The 18955-nt window shown below is 57.2% G+C and overlaps 2 protein-coding genes across 2 annotated transcripts; both read right to left on the reverse strand.

Moving 5' to 3' along the window:
- Window positions 1–902: 902 nt before the first annotated feature.
- Window positions 903–5880, reverse strand: CPLX3 (complexin 3). The gene is made up of 3 exons (XM_008708480.2): window positions 5717–5880; window positions 4470–4557; window positions 903–2624 (listed from the first exon to the last, which is right to left on the reverse strand). Exons 1-3 carry the CDS (start codon window positions 5878–5880, stop codon window positions 2400–2402), a joined length of 477 nt encoding a protein of 158 aa, XP_008706702.1. The 3' UTR covers window positions 903–2399.
- A 909-nt stretch (window positions 5881–6789) lies between these two features.
- Window positions 6790–18925, reverse strand: LMAN1L (lectin, mannose binding 1 like). Its single transcript, XM_040642634.1, has 13 exons — window positions 18667–18925; window positions 15318–15472; window positions 15098–15205; window positions 14951–15009; window positions 13463–13562; window positions 12971–13091; window positions 12114–12169; window positions 11386–11518; window positions 10860–11087; window positions 9807–10257; window positions 8871–8994; window positions 8113–8240; window positions 6790–7056 (listed from the first exon to the last, which is right to left on the reverse strand). The coding sequence occupies exons 1-13, from the start codon at window positions 18890–18892 to the stop codon at window positions 6930–6932; spliced, it is 2016 nt and encodes a 671-aa protein (XP_040498568.1). The 5' UTR covers window positions 18893–18925; the 3' UTR covers window positions 6790–6929.
- Window positions 18926–18955: the final 30 nt, after the last annotated feature.

Genomic DNA, 18955 nt, shown 5'->3' on the forward strand with positions numbered 1-18955 from the left:
AGGACATGGACTGACAGGGAAGCCCTGAGAGCAGGGGAAGGAAGAGGGGAGGCAGGGAGAGGCCAGCAGAGCCTGGAGACCCCTCAACCTGTCCTCCTCGCCCATCTCTGCCTGGGCGCCAGAGCTGGCTCCTTTTGCCCCAGAACCTCCCCCCCCCCAATTCCAGGGCCACACAGACAGGCCTGGGCTTCCTGGGGCTCAGCCCCCTCAACTCCCTGACCCCAGGCCCCAACCAGCCTATTTTGTGAGGGTTCAGTGAGCGCTAACCCCCAGCCTCCCCCGTGGTCTCCCTCTTTGCCTCTTTCACTCTGGGTCCTGCAAACCACTGAGGGAAAAGGGGTCTGTCCAATCCCATTAGGCAGAAGGCCCCTGGAGGGTGGAGTGCTGACGTGCGCCTTGCTGCTGCTGACGTGGCCGAGGAGGCCCACGCAGCTCCCTCCCCACCCCACACCCAGCCTGGGGCTCCAGCTTGGGTCTCCTCCAGCTCTAGGAAGGTCAGGAGGGGGTTTTGTCCAGAGACTGACCAGGGGGCATCCTAGGAGCAGCTCAGAGGCCCAGGCCCCTTCCCGGGAGATGCTTGGGTGTGACATCCCGAGCCACACTGTCCTGGGCCTGTGTCCCTCCCTGCCCTGACCCTCCTAATTCCTCATCCTGTCTTTCTCCTCTCTCTTCCACCTGTTTCTCCCCATATTACCTACTGAGCAGGTTTTATGTTTCTTGTTCTTAGTTTACAAGGCAGGCCTAATGGAAACTTTGCCCTTGAAACCAAACCCTCATAGGGCCGTGCTGCCTATAAATCTTGGCTGGCTTCCCAAGACGGGTGCCAAGCAGGGACACGGGGTTAGCCCATAGCACCTCGTTGCTGCTCAAGGCCCTGGGGTGGCCTGCTTGGGCTTGGTTTCCTGTACCCCCCACAGGGAAGTAGGATGAGATTTGGGCTCTTCATTGTTTTTTTGTTTTTAAAGAATCAGTTGTCATTTATTGATGGTCTCCATGTGCCAAAGATTTCACAGGCAGTCATCCTTTGAAACATTATTATTTAGGAAGGGGGTAGTTCTTCATTTCACAGCAGGGAAAATAGGCTCCGAGGAGGGAAAGGGACCTGCTCAAAGTCACACAGCTGTGCCAGGACTGGAAGGCGGTTGCCCTGCCTTCTCTGTTAGACCTTCCATCCCCAAGGTGAGAAGGGGGGATAGGCTTAGGTGCCAGAGACAGCTGTGATTGAGCCACACCCCTCCTGGGGTCCCAGGTGCAGCCCCATCCAGCTGGCTGCCACACCCCCCTCAAAGCCCAGTCCTGTTTCATCCAGCCCCAGCTGGACTGGTGCCCTCTGTCCAGTGCAGGGACCCCACCCTTGCCCAGGGCCCCCAAGAGGGTAAAACTTGAACATCTTACAGAGCCTGGCATTGCTATGAAGCTATGAGTGAGGAGGGTTGTGGGGCTGTGAACCCCAAGATTCCTGGAGGTCTATTTAAGAAGGGGGAGGAAATTTTTATTTTTGATATATTTCAAATTTTTATTTTTCACAGAGCTGACAGAGGAGATCCAGCTATGGAATCCGGAGAGAGTTCTACGGGAACAGAACAGAAATTGCCTGGGCCTGGGTCCAGAGAAGGCCTAGAGCCGCCTGGGCTACCGTTCAGTGCCAGCTTCATCCTTGGCACTCGGCCCCTCACACAGCATCGCTCAGCTCCCGAGAACCAGAGCCCACAGTACAATGGCAGCCACTCGAGGCGACGGCTGCAGCTGCTGTCCTGCCCAAGGAAGAGTGTGGGGTTGGCTCCGAGGGCCAGGGAGGCCACACCAGAAAGAGTCTTAGAAATTACCCAGTCCATCCCCATTTTAGAGACGATGCAGTAAGGCCCAGAAAGAGCAGTGGCTTTCAAGGAGAATGAACGTGGAGGCTCAAATTCGGGCTTCTTGGCTACTGAGGGAGTCTGCCCAAAGACCCCTCTAAGCATGTCTGAGTGTTGGTGTCTAGAGGGGCTGGCCTGTGTGTGTGTGTTTGCCAGGATGTGTCTGTGGCGCATGCTTCTGCACGTGCTATGGTTTCCATGTCTCTCTGTGTGTCTCTCTACGGGTGCTCCTGTGTGCAGGAACTTGGGGCTGCAGCCCGAGAGGGATGGGCCTATTCCTATAATCTTAGGAGGCCTCTCCAGGCGGAGTAGAGAGGGTGGGTCCTGAGGGAAAGGGTGAGGAATGGGGACTTTGGTCCCAGTGGAGAGGGAGATACCAAAAGGCAGACTTGGGCCATGGATGAGAAGGGTCCTGAGCTAACACGGGACAGGGGGAAACAAAACTAAGATGGGGTATGGGTCCCTGGACATTGAGACACACTCTTAGCCCTCATGTGGGCCCAGCCCTCTGGTCACTGCAGTGGGCAACCCCAGGGGAAGTAGTCACATGATGTGGCACTTCTCAGCTGATTGCTTGAGGTCCCCCAATGTGGCCTGGGCCTTGTCCTTGAGTGAGCCGAGGTCCAAGCCAGGAAGACTGGCCAACTGCCCAAGGACGGAGGCCCTCTCCTCCTCCTCCTCTGTGTCCTCCTCAATCATCTTGGCCAGCTCCCGGGGCAGCTCCACGTCTCCACCTGCCATCTGAATCTGGCTCTCATCTGTCTCGTTCTGAAGGGAAGAGGGGAGGAGGTGGAGTGGGGCTGGAGGCCCAGGAAGACCCAGAGTTGAAGGGACAGGGAGGAAGCCTGGCCTGGGCTCCCAGCCCCCAGATTCTGGAGCCATATGTTCCAGTGAGTTCAGCCCCCACCCCCACATCCCAGACTCAAGCTTTTGTCACTTGGACATGCAGACCTTGCACTTTTACACCACCTAACTTCACTCTGAGATACTGAAGACACTAGCACAGTGAGTAGAGCAAAATGAAAATGTTTAGGAGTCAAACTGTTCCAGTCAGCGACGTCATAGGCTGGCTGTCGTTACCCACACCGGAGGACGGACTGATCACAGTGATGGGTACCACTTATCAAGTGCCTACTGTATGGCTGACGTTCAAAATACCCCTGTGAAGTCAGTATTCTTATTTCTATTTTACAAATAAGGAAATTGAGGCTCAGTTTAAGTAAGTAAATTACTCAATTTAAGTAACTTGGGCAAGTCACAAAACTAGGAAGCAGGGGCACTTGTTTTAAACCTATGTCATGGGGGCACCCGGGTGGCTCAGTCAGTTAAGCGGCTGCCTTCAGCTCACGTCATGATCCCAGGCTCCTGGGATCGAGTCCTGCGTCAGGCTCCCTGCTCAGTGGGGAGTCTGCTTCTCTCTCTCCCTCTGCTCCTCCCTCTGTTCCTCCCCCTGCTTGTGCTCTCTCTCTCTCTCTGTCTCAAATAAATAAAATCTTAAAAAAAATAAACGTACATCATGGATTCCAACATCTGTGCTCTCTTTGCACAATACCTACTGGTTGCCTTTGCACTTCTCTATCCCTTTGGGGACCCTGGCACTTTCACTTTATGTCCTACTCAGTTACAGCCAAGGCTTCCCTCTTTTATTAAACTCAGAGTTCCCTGATGGCAGGGGTTGTGTCTTTCAATGTGCTTAGTGCAAGCATTTGAGCAATGACTCCATTCCTAGCTGGGTTTAACTCAGTAGCTTTTCCGGCTTTCTGGACTGGTTTTCCCTCTGAGAGACTGGTGCACTGTGGAGAGTCGGAGGCAGCCAAAGGATCAGTAAACATTTGTTGAATGAGTGAATGTGATGTTTGCATGTCGGATCTTCCCATTCAAATGGAAGATTCTGGGCACTGGGAGTACCTTGTGCCTCACTTCCCTCCTTAGGCTACACTTACATGCCCAACCAGTGCTGCAGTGCCTATGGGAGACTTCCTCCTAGCTGTTTGGCCAACCAACAGGCATTTTGCTCTCTGCAGACAGACTCCATACCCTGGAAAGCAGCCAGGGGTCCTACAGCAAGCTGAGGTTCCGCATTCACAGGCTCTGACCCTGCTCCAGCACAAGCTGGCTGTGTGGCCTCGTCAAGTTCCTTACTCTTTCCGAGCCTCAGTTTCCTTATTTGTAGAGTGGGTGATAGCTACGCGGAAGCGTTACTGAGGGGCTACATGAGGGAATGAAGGCCAAGTGCCTGGCACACAGAGGGTCTGCTTCTCTCCCCCACCCCGCCCTCCCTGGGTGTGCAGGCGCTCCGCCTGTACTCGAACTTGTGAAATCTACTGCCTTCCACTTCTTCGTCTGCCTCGGCCTGATTGCGGTTTGGAGGAGGGGGCCGTGAGGGAGAGAAGGGGCCTGAACTGGCTCCAGAAACACAAATCTATCAGTCTTGGGAAGGCTGGGCTTCCCTTCAGCACCAAGCCCTGGCCTCTGAGTAAGAGAACGAAGGATCCAACCAAGAACTCCGTGAGTTTTAGGAGCTGAGAGTTGCGGAGCCGAGCCCGGACAAAGAGAGGGGAGCTCCAAGTTCAGGGTCCTGATGTGCCTACCAGTCCAGGCTCCTAAGCTTACCTTGGGCAGCCGATATTTATCTCGGAAGTGGCTCCTCAGCGTGGCCCGCTCCGCCTTCCTCTGCGTGAACTGCGCGTCCCGCTCCATCCTGAGGGGGCACGGGGGCGGAGTCATCTCAAGGGCTGAGAGAATGGGCGGGGTCTGCGAGGGACTGGCGGGAGGGGTCTCCGCGTACCCGGGCGAGAACAGCTTCGCTCCGGCTGGACTCGCCTATGTGTTGGGAGGGTGCTCCGACCTGGCGGGCCTCGGTTAGTCTTTGCTGCCTCTCCCCCCATCATCGCGGCCCTTTGTTGTCTCTGCACCTGGCACTGGACTATCAGGGCGGGAGCGTCAGCCTGTCTGGCTCGCTCTGCAGACCCTAATATGTGTCCCTCTAGGCCTCCAACTCCGTCTGTCTTTTCCCTTCCTGACAGACTGTGTCGTGTGTGGGAAACTATTTGGGACAGACTTGGGTTTGCATCCTGGCTGCACTGCACTTTTGGTATGTCACTTATTTCCCTCTTTTGCAACTCACAAAACTATTATCAGGATTAAGCAAAATAATTGCTAATATTTAATGATATACCATGTGCCAGGCACTGTGCTATGTAGTTTACATGCGTTAAATAATTTAATCCTTATAAATATATAAGGCATGTTTTATGGTTACCATCCCCATTTTACAGAAGAGGAAACTGAGGCACAGAAAGGTTTAAGTAACCAGTCTAAAGTCACCCAGCTAAAAAGAAGAAAAACCTGGATCTGCATCTAAGCAACCTAGCTCTGGAGTCCAGCCCCAGCTGCCTCTCTGTGCCAGCGCTGCCTGCACACAAGTAGACACTGAGGCTCAATATCTATGAGTGCCCCATCTCAAGATCTGTCTCCGTGACTCTGAGCTGCCTCAGCTGCCTCGCTTTTCTCAGAACCTCAGGCTCAGAGGAGCTCCAGTTGGAAGATGCGGACGGCTAGGACCAGATCGGATTAAGGGATTACTTGTTTCATCAGAAATGCACGTGCCGCCACCCCATCCCAGGTCCTTACTACCCCTGCCCCCACTCCTTCCGGGCCCAGAGTGCGAAGCTGGAACGGGGTCCTGGGTTTGAGATGGGGTGGCTCTGGGGACAGCCTAGAAAGCACATCCCAGTCTCTTATCCGCATCTAGGAAAATAAGGTAAGGGGACTCGGGGTCTGAAACCGCCTTAGAGGTGAGCCAGGTGGTTAGAGGGGGTGGGGGAAGGTCGTTGGAACCAGGAAAGGATCCCACTCACTTCTCTTCCACCAGTTGCTTCTGATACTCCTCATACTCTTCTCGGCTCATGCCTTGCGCTTCGGCCGCAGATTTGTCCCCGTCCCCCTTGTCCTCGCCGCCCCCGAGGCTCCCGGTGAGGTTCTTCAGCTGGCCGCCCACCATAGTCTTCACCATGAACGCCATGGTCTTCTCTGGCCCTGGCACCGGGCGGCGGGAGCCAGGCACGTCCGCACCTACTTCAGCACTAGGTCTCGCGGACAGCTCCTGCCGCGGGCCGGCGCCCCACGCTCTGAGCCTCCCGCCTCCCGCCCCCGCCCAGGCCCGCCCCCACCTCCCCAAACCCCTCCTTAAGGGGGGCGGGGGGCATGCACGGGGCTGTGGAGGCTGGACCACGTGCCCGCTCTGCACTCCCGCCTCCCCCACGTGCCTCCTTCCACGCCAAGCTCCGCCTGGGCATTGCTGACAACGGATTAGGGCCTGCGGGGGTGGGGTCGCTCCCCAGGGAAAGGGGCTGCATTGATGCTCCTGGAATTCTGCTCCCTACTCTCCAGTACTCCCTCTTCTCCCAGGTCGCTGATAGCCAGGATTTCGGCTGGCGGTTTCAAGGGGCAAAGATCCAGCCCTGGGCCCTACCCCATCCTCCCCAACCACTGCCCCAGCAGCTGCTCACAGAGCTGGAAGCTGGAAAAGGGAAGAAGACCAGAAAACAGGAATCCCATTATATCTCCATGGGTTGTCTCAGAGTTCTCTGTCACATGCCAGCCCCTCTGACCCCTAGAGCCGCAAGAAGTGGGGAGGGAGAGGGTTGTTCATGGTGATGCTGGCTGGGCTGAGCCAGGAAGGACACCTGGAGATATTACTCATTGTTCTGGGTGAATTTGGGGATAGAATTATACACGGTTGTGACTTCCTCTCCCTCCATCCTCTAGGGCTCAAGGCTTGTGGGGTATCTGGTCTTTTGGCAATCAAGCCAGTCCTTGACCTCCTTGCCTGCTTGGAGCTCACTGTCAGCTACCTGACCAGAGAAGGTGGAAGACTTCAGAAAGATTACGGAGAAGTCAGAAGGTAAATGAGCATATCGAAGCATGGGGAGATGTAAATCAGCTTTAATAAGATCGGAGCTCCCCAAAAGCTAAGGTGTGGGCAGGAGCTGGGCACCCAGAAGGAGAGGGTACTGGCCAAGCTCTGTACCCTCTAGACACCATCCATCTCCTTCAGGGCTTTCAGGTGAGTCATGCATGCATGCTGGGGGAGAAAGGCTGCCTCCTCAGAACCCCCAGGGCCTCAGAGATGCTTGGTGCAGGACACAGAGGGCTGCCTGGGGACAAACAGTCCCAAAGGCTCTTGTCCAGCTCCTGCCTACTGCCAGGGAAAGGAGAAGAAGGTTACTTGGATTTCTGCCTTTCGGGCTCTTGAGACGAGGCTCCCACACTCACCTCTCTAGCATCTCTCCACTACAGCCTCCCCTGTTCTAGGACCTCTTATGGCTCCCTTGGCCTGCCCCATCAGGACCACATTCTTCCCCTGGGATTCAAGGTTTGTCCAGGTGGCTCCAGGCTTATGGCCGCCATTGCAAGCCTACATAATGCATAAGCTTATGATCATTTCCACTTTGTACCTTTGCTGTTCTCACCTGGAGGCTGTCCTCTCTTCTACTCTACTTTTAAAGCTCAGCACACTTCACTTCTCCCCTGGGACCACCCCAGACCACACTGATCCTTCTTGTCTTAAAATTCCACCAGTAAGGACTGTCAGGCCCATTTCTGAGCACCTTGGCACACTCTCCATCTCTAAATGCTTCATTCATTCAACAAACACACACCAAACAGAATTAGTGACCTCCCGCTACCCTGTAAATTCTCTTTGCCCAGTTTCACAAACTGATCCCACACTTTGCTTTGACAATACTGAACTTGCCACTTTTTCTCCAGAATACTGTATTTTTTTCATGCTTCTGTGCCTTTTCTTATGCTGTTCCTCTGCATTGATGCCTTTACTTATCTTGACAGTCTGGAAAACTTCCAGTTACCTTGATGACCCATATCCAATGTCCCTTCCAGGTCAATGCCCTGATCGTCTCAAGCTGGGTCAAGTGCTTTTTTCCTGTACTGTCATAGCCCCTGAGCTTCCTGCCATCATGGCACTGATCACATAACTATCAGTTACTCAACAGTTTCTCACACCAGCAAGTGAGTTCTGTGAGGGCAGGACTTAGATGGGGCCAGCAGTTGAGCTGGTGGTCAGTAGAGCCTATCAGAAAAATGGGTCCTAGCCTCGGTGCTGCTCCTTGCCAGCTGGTAGACCAGGCCCATTCCCCCTGGACCTCAGTGCCCCGTCTCTCAAATTAAGTGGCTGTGACCCAGAATGAAGCGATGCCAGGTAGGTGTAGGATGTCTTACCCACGGGAAGACCCACCTGAAGTGCACATAGCAGAAGAAGCCTAGAGTCTGAAGGAGGAGGAAGAACAAGAAGATGTTGGGCCGCAGGCATGAGGAGGCCCCTGGGTGCTGACCGGGTGGGCGGGGCTTCTTGGCTGCTGCTTTCTGAAAGGGGACATTCTAAAGTCCTGGAGCAGCTTCTTGCCCAAAAGGAAAAAGGGGACCTGGAATCTGGGCCATGTGTGGGCTCTACTTCCTTTCACCAGGCTTGGGGCACCCTGCCTTTCACCAGGGAACTTGAAGAGGGATCAGAGTATAAAGGTGCATCCCCCACCCTAGCTCCCATGGCTCCATCATCTGTGGGAACAGCTGGGAAGGTCTAGGGCCTAGGATCATCAGGGCTCCGAAGGGTCTAGAGATGAGAAAGAGAGAAGCAGAGAGCGAAAGACAGGATAATGGTGAGGGCAAAGGTAAGAGCAAGATGGGGCACAGGGAAGGGAGGGCTTCACCACTGAGTCTGAGTACTCCTGTTTCCCTTCTGGTCACTGAAGGGGGTTGGACCCAAGGGTCTCCAGGGCCCTGCTGGCATCGCGAGTCTATGGGACCGTCCAGAGAGCAGAGAGAAGATAAGATCTATATCACAGACACAGACACAGACGCAGGTGTGCCTGTCAGCAGTCCCAGGAGGGGGGCACAAGGGCAGGAGGGCCTGGGGATGCAGAAGTGCTAGAGGAAGGGGGCTGAGCCCGGACCTCAAGGATGGGGTCCTCATGGTACCCCGTCCTTCCCTCTCACCAGTGGGCCCTGAAGGTCCTTCTGCAGGAGGCTCAGGATCTGATCCAGCTCTAAGAAATGATGCTTGGTGCCCACAGGCAGATAGAAGAGCTGGGCTCTTGAGGCCACGTGGGCAGCGGCATCCCTGATGGGGGTGGAAACCAAGGGAGATGACTCATTACGCCTTCTGGTTGCACCCAAACCTCCTAACCATTTCTCATAATCCCTAATGGCAGCACCTGGTGTGAAACAGACACCATCCATAGGGCCCCTTCTTAGGGGTTGGTCTTCTTACCCCAAACCTTCTTCCTGTATCCTCAGACAGCTTTAGCTCAGAGAAAGGTCTCCCTAAAGTTGTTTGTCTCAACTCTAGGCTCCTCAGGCTCTGCTTTCCATAGCCAGCCCCCAGGGGATTTAGTTCCTCTCCCTCTTCCCATCTTCCCCCCCCCCCCCCAGTGTCTAGATGTGGTATGGGACCCAGAATCCGGCATCCAGCCTGAAGCTTTCCTCTTCCATGGCATCAAGGTGACCTCCCTGTCCCCAGAACTCTATGGGTAGCTCCTGAGGCTTGGCCTAAAGTGGGATGTTAGGGGGCTGGGGACTTCCCGCCCCTTCAGCTGGGCCTGATCTTGGTTATGGTTCCTCCAGGAGCTGTCACTGAAGGAGGGCTCGGATTTACCAACCTTCCCTGGGGAGGTGGGGTGTCTGATAGGGGTCCCTCCCAGGGAGAGTTACTTCTAAACTAGGAATTTCAAACTTTAAACTTGATTCAATTAAGTTCAGATCAAGTGGATAGACCTAACTCTGCCCCAGCCCCTCCCCATCAGACTTGGTGCCGGATACTCAGAAAATGAGGAAAGGAATAAGAGGCCAAGGGAGGGACTTGAGGCTGAGCAAGTGGGTGGAGCAGGGCTTCTCTGCCCCTCCCCCATGGCCCCTCCTCTCAGGTGCCCTTACCTCATCTCTTGCAGGTGCTGGAGTAGAGTTCTCTGTCCATGGAGCAGGGCGCTGACCTTGGCAGAATCCTGCAGGAGGGTCGCCCTGTTCTCTAGGGCCCATGGCAGAGCCCCTCTCTTCTCAGAGTCCCTCTTCCCCAAGGACACTGCAGCCCTCTTCCTTCTGGAAGGCCTTGCCAGCTTACCTGGCCCCTCGTCAGTTTGGACATTATTGACACACTGAGTTTCTCCCCTGTCTAGCCGGCCTTCTGGATTCCCTCCCCCGCCAAACCCCTCTCCCTGAGGGTCATGGGCTCTCTGTCCTCTCCTACCTACTACCCCCCAGGGCACAGGCCAAGATGAGGCCAGTGCCGAATAACTCTCGATGCTTGGGCCTCTGTCTTGCTGAGTGGCCTGGAGAAGTGACCGCCCCTCTCTGGGATGGATAGAATCTGGCAGGAGGAGTTCTGAGCCTGGAAGTAGGATTAGAGAGGCCTAGCCTTGGAGTGCAGCCCCTTCCCCTCCTCCCCCCTCCAGCAGCCCAGCCTCAGCTGCTCTGGCCTGAGCACACAAGATGAAAGGCCTGCGCCGCCAGAGCCCAGCAGAGCTCCCAGGAGCCACGGGCCTCTTCTGCTCGGCATCTAACATCTTGACTGAGTCCAGCTCTCAGGCCCCAGGCTGGGCGTGCCACAGGGCATGGTTCCTTGGAGGAGAAGCCAGGATGGCAGGGGAGATGAAACAAGGATTCTGGCGCATCTGAGCATTAAGCAACCGTATGTGAATCAAATCACATGTGGAGCTACATGCAAATTAGCACCCAGTCTATTTCTGGCACTTGTCTACAGCCTGTGTCCAAATACCTGGCATCTCCTCTCCCCAGCCCCAGCTGCATGGATCCGTGGGCATATGCTTGTGCGGGGCTACTCTCCTGCTCACTCCCCTGCGTGGCCGCTCCACCCCGTCCTGCCACCTGCAGCACAGCACCCCGCTCTCCTTTCCCTCCAGACCTTGGGGGAGACGAGTTCCTAAGTATAGCACTTGCTCCTCCTTCTGGGCAGAGGGAGCCCGCCGGTACCAGAGGCCCAGTGCCTGAGGGAGCGTGCTTTTCCAGGCCTGCAGGCAGGGCTTTGGGTGCCCCAGGGGCCACTCACCCAGGCTCCCACAGGCCTGGCGTGGCCCGGGGACCCCAACTGCTTCTTCCATTGCCTCTCAGCCTGGGCCACCTGTTTGGACAGACCCTGGAGAGCCTGCAGGATCTGGCGGTGTCTGCCCAGCGTCTCCTCCAGGCCAAAGCTTCTTTCCCCTGGAGATTGGGGCAGAGCTGTGACAGGCAGCCAGCGACAGTGGGGTAGCAGATCCTATCTTTTGGGGGCTCCTTGGAGAGGGGGAGCAGAAAGGCATGGCTTCTGCTTCCAAGACTCTCTGCTGGAAAGATATGTCTGGGTGGTGGGGTGGGGTTAGGACAGAGCACCTGGGACCCAGGGCCTGCTAGATGCGGCCTCCACAGACCTTCCTCTCCCCATTAGTTAAAGGGCTCCTGGTCTGAAGGGAAGAGGATCCTGTGATGCTCAAATGGGCCCCTGCCCCACCTGGGTCCCTACCCTCATCCTGCACTTCGGAGCTCAGCTGTGGAATCACGTCCTCCCTGGTGCCCAGGGCCAGCCTTGCCCGAAGCCCTTCCAGCTGCCTTGCCAGCCGGAGCTCCTCCATCTCCAGAAAGGGATGGGCGGGAGGCTGGGAAAAGAAGACAGAACTCAGGCCTGAAACCCATGGGAGATCTGCGGGTGAGGGGAGCTTTCCCACAGGGCCTCCAATCCCCCTCCTGGAGCAAACATTCATCGCAGCACCCCTGCTGGGTCTCCCTTGGCTCAGCCACCAGGCCCTGCGGGCTGCAGCGGATCCCCACACCCTTTGCTCCTGCTGCTGCCTGGCTCCAGCAGCTCTCTCAGGACTCAGACCTTTGTCCCTGCTGCTCCTCCACTCAGCTACCTCTCTGCCCTTTCCAGCCCTTTCCAGCCCGTCTCTAATAGGTGGCCCTCCCTGCTCCCCCTGGGGGGTCAGGACCCCTCTTCTGTGCTCTCCCAGCCAGCTGGGGAGCTGCTTCGGGACAGGGCCTAGCTCTTAGGTCACCTCTGGCCCCCAGCACAGCCCAGAACAAGGCCTGGCCTGAGCAGAGCTCAGAGAGATAGACAGATAGCAGTAGATATAAAGGCTGGAACGACAGGACTGACTGCACAGGACGTGACCAGAAGCATCTGGGGCGGGGAGGGGTCCCTGGGCTGTCTCTCCCCCTGCTCTCCCCTGAAGGCCGGCCCAGGGCTGGCATCACCTTCGGATCCGGTTCACTCAGACTGAAGGTCAGGAAGGACAGGATGTCATGGTCATCTGGAAAGGGGGGAGAGGAGGGAAGGTAAGACACCCCCCTCCACCCCTCTGCCCACTTACTCAGCCCCCACCCTGCCAGACTCCATTATATTCCAGGCAGGCAGGAGATCTGGGTGATTTTGGGCAGCTCTATCCCTCGTCTTGCTCACTTCATAGGAAATGTGTGAGGGTCAGACAAGCAAATGGGGGACTGTGAGTGTTGACCCCCACACAGAGCCAAAGGTGGGCCCACGGTGAGTGGCTAGAGCCAGGGCAACAGACTGAGTGACACCCTCAGGCCCCACAGCGTGGCTGCTACTGGCAGAGGCAACCAGGCAACGGCCACCTCCTCAGCATGGCATGTCACTCTCCTCCTCAGAAACCTTCCATGGCTCCCTAGTGCCTGGAGTCTAAGGACCGAAGTCCTGGCCTTCAAGAGCTCCCACTCTCAGATCACACCCTGCTTGCCAGCTGTGGGTCCGTCTGTGGACTCTTCATTATGTTACAGCCTTTGGCTCCAGTTCCCTAAACACCCCTCATGGCTGTCCCTCTTCCACTCGCCCCACAGTTCCCAGCTAGGTGCGCTGGAATAAAGACTTCTTGTGCTGTATCCTATTTGAGACTTTCGGCAGCTTTGCATGGCAGACATGAGCTTCCCCGATGGTAACAGAGGCCCAGAGAGGGCTCGTGCATGACTCCCCAGGCCACATAGAAAGGAAGTGGCTGGCCCACACCCAGACCTCTTTAGAAGGTGTGGTCAGGATGGGTCATGGGTCATTAGGTACCCACTCCTCTGCTCTCACCTGCCCAGAAGGCCCTCACCTGCCAGGGTGCTGGTGGCTGCCGAGACCCCAAAGAAACCTCCAGGAGCCAAAAGCAGGGGCCCCGTGTCAACGCAGACCTCATCTAGGTCGTTGGGAGTGAGGCCACTGTTCAGGGACACCTGAGGGTCACAGAGGACTGAGCCCCTTGGGCATGGAACCCCCTCCTCTCCCCTAACCCCAGCAGTGGGGCATCGTCCCCACCCCTGATTCACTGGCTCCCCGGGTTCTAAAGGCGGCCCCGGGGCTCGGTGTCAGAATGGCATGGGGGACACGCTCACCTGGTCTCACGCTAGCCCTCGTAAGTGTGTGCTCTGGGAGTTAGCGGTCTGTGCAGGGAGGAGGGTCCCCGTGTGTGCCAGGGACCCTATGTGGTGTCACGGGCACCGGTCTGTTGGGGTCATGGTGCTCACATAGCACCCCTGGAGCTCTGAGCCCTGCGCTCTGCCTCTCCCTGCCCAGAGCCTCTGCAAAAGCAGGAGGGGCTACTCACACGCAGCCTCTGCCCCCAGTAGGTGATCCGTGCTCTGAAGGGGTACGGCAGGTTGCGGAAGTCCCGGTGGCAGGAGCCCAGCACCCGGCTGGCTCCGTCCCTGTGGGCACTTGGAATCCAGCCCGGCCGCGTGGGACCCAAGGCCTGGCCAGTGGGGGTGGTCCCAGGGGCTGCTCTGCGCGGGCCTGTGGCACCACCACCCTCCCCACTGGGTGACCCGGGATGGGACAGGTCCCTGTGGTCTAGTGTGAGTCTCCCTTGCTGCAGTCTGCTTCTTCAGCAGAAGAGAGACGAGCGGGAAACCAAGCCTTGCCTGGCAGAGTGCTGGGACTTGGAGTTTACAGAAGAGGCCCAGGCCTTCCTGTGACTCTTCCCTCGGGGGACAGAGCCTGGACCAACGTTGGAGTTCTGCCCTCAGTCCCCCAGGCCCACCGCCTCCTCCCACTGTCTCTCCCTTAACCTCCATGTCCCCCTGCGCCTCTGGGCAAGGCTTCTCCAAGCTCAAAGCAGCAGGACAGACTCAGGACTGCCAACACGAGACGAGGTCTACGGGCCCGAGAGGTCCTGAGTGTCTCTGGGCACACAGGCACACAGACCTTCCGCCCAGAGGGAGGTGGCACGTCGCAGGGAGGAGCCCCAGCTCCAGCCAGCACCGTGTGACCTTGGGCAAATTACCACAGCCTTCCAGACCTGAGTTGCCCCATCTTGAAAATGAGGATAATAATTGAAACTACCTCATAACATTGTTATGAGGCTTAACTGAGACAGCGAATGCCGAGTGCTTGGCGCTGCGCCAGGCACCCAGGTAAGCCCTGCTCCGTAAGTGCTAGCAATTATTCTAATTGTTATGAGCTCAGGGGCGTTTGCTGAGAGACACTGGCGGACTGGCCCGGCTCCGAGGAGGGGTGGGCAGCCACGTCATCCGGGAGAAAGGGAAGGCGCGGGCAGGCTGGCGGCTGGAGCAGGGGCAGGGCGTGGCCATCTGGCCTCAAATCTCAGCTCCGGCTCCGCACGCCGCGGATTGACCTCGGGCAAGTCACTCCACCTCTCCGGGGCTCAACATCCTCGACTGTAATTGGGGACTAATAATCCCCCCTCTCCAGAGTGTTGCTGACCAGATGAGATGCTGTGAGTGACAGCGCTCGGCACAGCCTCTGCCCTGAGTCATTTCGCACCCCGCCCCCCAAGCGGGGAAATGGGGGGGCTGTGAGGTTGAATGAATTGAGGACTCGGTGGGGCAGTTCCTGGGAAGCACAGGCAAGCTCTGGCCCCCACCCCAGAGGAGGCCCAGCTGGGACCAAGTTGGGGGGAGTTCCCAGGCAGCCGCCAGAAGCTCAGAGAAGAGGCCAGCGGAGGGCACAGCCCCGGCGGGGTGGGGGGTCTCCGTCAGAGGCTGGGGCAGGGGCCCGAGTCGGCGGTGGTGTGGGTCACCGCTGAGGCCCTTGTGGCCCAGGAGAGGGGTGGGGGTCAGTCCAGACAGGCCCTTACCCACGAGGCTCGTAGCGAGTGTGCCCATCGCTGGCCAGCACGCGGATGGCGGGGCTGTTCTGCATGGGAGGTGACGAGCAGCCTGAGCCGCGGGCACAGGGAGGAGGGTGATGGTGTAGATGGGGGGGGCAGGAGATCACCACTCACCTGGGCATCCTCGGCCGAGGAGTCGAAGAGGATCCCGATGCCGTCCCACGAGGCCGGCCCCTCCAGGACGGAGCCTACTTGGCCCCTGCCGCGGGTGTACCACACGGCCTGCGGGTCCCCAGCCGCTCAACCCGGGGTCCCTCGGGACACTGGAACCTTGGGCTCACCACCCACCTCCCTGCCTCACCCCCTCTGCCAGGCCTTGGTTGGGGCCACTCACCAAGCCCTGGGCTCCCCGGCGCCCCGGCCCGGTCACCCTCATCTGCACCTCCACCTCCCAGGCCGAGAAGAGGACGGGGACCCTGCTCCACACGGCGCCGCTGCGGTTCTGCAAGGATGGGGCCAGCCGCACTTCTTCCAGGCCCAGTATGGCATCTGTGGACCAGGGCAGCTCAGGCCCGGGGCCCCACCGTCCCCACTTGCCCCAGCATGCTCTCCCTGGCCGGGGCAGGGCCGGGGGGTGGAAGGAGGTAACATCAAGGCCTGCCAGTAAATAACAGGCCAGCTGTTGGACATGGGAACCCACTGAAGAAGGGGGAGCAGGAGTCCAGCACAGCCGGGGAGGGGGGAGGCTTTGCCAGGGCAGGGCAGTGGATGCCTGACCCACGGGGGGGTGCTTTACCTGCCTTCTCATGCAAGCCTCACCACAAATCTGTGTGGCCTGCTTTTAAAAGACCCCATTCTACACATGAGGAAACTGAGGCTCAGAAAAGTTAAGGAACTAAGTGGATTGGAACTCAGCTCCATCTGATTCCAAAGGGCGGCTGACCCTTGAACAACACAGCTTCAAATTGCACGGGTCCATTTAGACACGAATGTTTTCGATAAATGCAGTATGACTCTGCAAATGTATTTTCTCTCCCTTATGATTTTCTCCCTTCTTCTTTTTATTTTTTATTTTTTATTTATTTTTTTTTAAGATTTTTATTTATTTATTTGACAGATATAGAGACAGCCAGCGAGAGAGGGAACACAAGCAGGGGGAGCGGGAGAGGAAGAAGCAGGCTCATAGCAGAAGAGCCTGATGTGGGGCTCGATCCCAGAACGCTGGGATCACGCCCTGAGCCGAAGGCAGACGCTTAACCGCTATGCCACCCAGGCGCCCCCTCCCTTCTTCTTTTTAAAAATCTATTTATTTAAGAGAGAGAGTGTGAGAGAGCAGGAGTGTGAGCAGGGGGAGGAGGAGTGGGGGAGGGTTAGGGAGGCAAAAGAATCTCGAGCAGACTCCGCGCTGAGTGTGGAGCCCGATCCCAGGACCCTGAGATCATGACCTGAGGCAAAACCAAGAATCTGGTGCTTAACGGACTCAGCCGCCCAGGCGTCCCTTTTTCTTATGATTTTCTTGATAACAACTTTCCTCTTTCTGGCGTAGTTATTCTAAGAATCCAGTATATAATGTCTACATCATACAAAAGATGCGTTACTTGACTGTGTATCGGGAAGGCTTCTGGTCAAGCTAATAACAGGTTTTGGAGGCGTCACAAGTTATACCCTAATTTTCTGCTGCGTGTGGGCTCAGCGCCCCTAACCCCTGCGTTGTTCGAGTGTCAGCTTTTTCCACCACAGGAGAGATTTGTGTCTACCCCTTTTTGTGTCTCAGGTGAGGAAACAGCCCTCAGGCAAAGGAAAAGGACATGCCCAAGGCCACAGGACACAGCAGAGCCCTTTGCGAGAACAGCCATGCTGGGGTTCAGGCCTCCAGGCCGTGGAAGCATGGAGAGACTCCAGGGTGGCCAAATGAGGCCGGGTGCTTCCTGGTGGGGGGATCTAGGGGACATCCCAAGGTGAGGAAAGCATGAAAGCAAAGGTGGGGACAGGCTGGCAGGACCGTGAGGAAAGGGTGGAGGATGGAGTGTGTGTGTGTGTGTGTGTGTGTGTGTGTGTGTGTGATTTATCAGGGGCTGTGGCTAAGTGGAGGCCTGTCTGGGAGGGGGAGGGAAAAGGGAGAGAAACTGAGGCAGGCTTGGCAGGAATCAGGGGAAGAGAGATCAGAGGCCTCACCCCAGCTGGCTCCCCACCCCTATGGCCTGCCAGCCTGGAACCTGGCCCAAGGCCCAGGCCTTGCCAGGACTTTCCGGAGACTGCTAATCCAGGCTGTTTGCTCAGCAAGGCCAGGGCTGGGGGCGGGGAGGCTCGGAGGCTGCAAGGCCAGATGTCCTGGGGGCCCTTTGAAGCCACCACTGCCTCTGAAGTGACTTGCAGGAGGCAGGGATTGTCCACCGAATAAGACACGCACGCAGCTTTATGTGGACCTCACCCCAAACTGCGGCCTCCTTGAGTCTGACAGCCCGTGTCTCTGGGCCGAGCACAGAGGGGCATGGTGGTGTAAGTCTGATGAAAGGATGAGTGAATGAATGAATGGACAGGAAGCATATCACTGCGTGATCTTGGAGAACGCTCCTCTGCTCCCCAGACATATGGTCTGGGACACTCCAGACTCGACCGGGCCCAGAGCAGGGAGTGTTATACGGGCCCTGCCATCGTAGGCCTGAGACGGGGCCTGGCTTGGTGCTGTGAGAATTGGGCCCTTTCTTTGCTTACCTCCTGTGCCTCTGTGAGGGAAGTATTGGGCCAAAGACCCTTCTGACAGGGCCTGTCATCTGGCAGGGATATTTGTTCTGATCTCAGTCAGAAATCATGCCCTTCCTCAGCACCTCCATCTCATAGACACAGAAATACATAGTGGATCTGCTTTCTCTCTTTGCTTTGCCTGCTAGGTGGCTCTGAACCAGATCCATGGCCTAACTCTGAAGGTTGGGCAGACCACACAGCATGTTTTGGTGACAAGCCATGTTCTGGACTCATCAGCCTCAGCCTTAGGCAGCCTCTGCCTTAGTCTTGTTCATTCCTAATTTGAGCTCCTCTGTACTGCATGGGTCCTTATAAGTCCTCAGAAAGCCTGTTGAGGGGCGCCTGGGTGGGTTAAGCGTCATTTTGGCTCAGGTCATGATCTCAGGGTTGTGAGATTGAGCCTCACATCAGGGAAACAAATCCTTTGCGAATGAGACCAAGTAGAAGACAGACTCTATGGGCCTGGGTTTGGAAGTTCCTCTCCTGCCTGCTTCCACCCAAAGCACACACAGGGCGGAGCTGGTGCCCTCTGGCAAAGCAGCTGGTTAGGTAGCTCCCTCCGGGAAGCTCCCCCCGCCCCGTTCTCATGGACGGCCACAGGCCTGGCAGCGAGGAGCAGGGAGAAGGGAGGCAGGTGCTGGTCCACGAAGCCTTGTGTCTGTGTGGGACGCAGCGTGTGAGCGAGCATGTGTGTGCTTATGGGTCCAAGAGGCAGAGGAAGAAGAGGGGGTCCAAAGAGAGGCGAAAGGAAAAGAGAAGTCCTGGGGCAGAGAAAGAGAGAGGCCGAGAGGAGAAACGGAGACTGGTGGATGGGGGTGGGGTTGCGGTGGCTGGAGAAGGAGAGAAGCCTGGGAGGGGTCCTGGGGCTGAGGCCACTGCCTGCCTCAGGTCTGGGCCCCTCTTGGGTAGCGGCTCGTACCAGCAGGCCCACTCGACCCCAAGTCACAGGCACCTAGAGCTGGTCAGCCCCTCCAGCTGGTCCCCACCCCACACCTCACCTCCATGATGACTCCAGAAGGGTATTCCTGCCCCGGGCAACGCTGGTCTTGGTCCTTTGAAGCTGAGCTTGTACTCAAACCTTCTCTGAGGGGGACTGGCCCCCTCAGGGCTGTGGGGGCCCAGGAGCAGAAGGAGGAGAAGGCAGCGCCAGGGCTTGGGGCCGCCGACCACCAGCATTGTGAAGGGACCTGGCGTCCAGGGCTTGGGGCCGCCGACCACCAGCATTGTGAAGGGACCTGGTGTCCAGGGCTTGGGGCCGCCGACCACCAGCATTGTGAAGGGACCTGG

The sequence above is a fragment of the Ursus maritimus genome, unplaced genomic scaffold, assembly GCF_017311325.1.
Source record: "Ursus maritimus isolate PB19 unplaced genomic scaffold, ASM1731132v1 scaffold_27, whole genome shotgun sequence".
Classification (NCBI taxonomy): domain Eukaryota; kingdom Metazoa; phylum Chordata; class Mammalia; order Carnivora; family Ursidae; genus Ursus; species Ursus maritimus.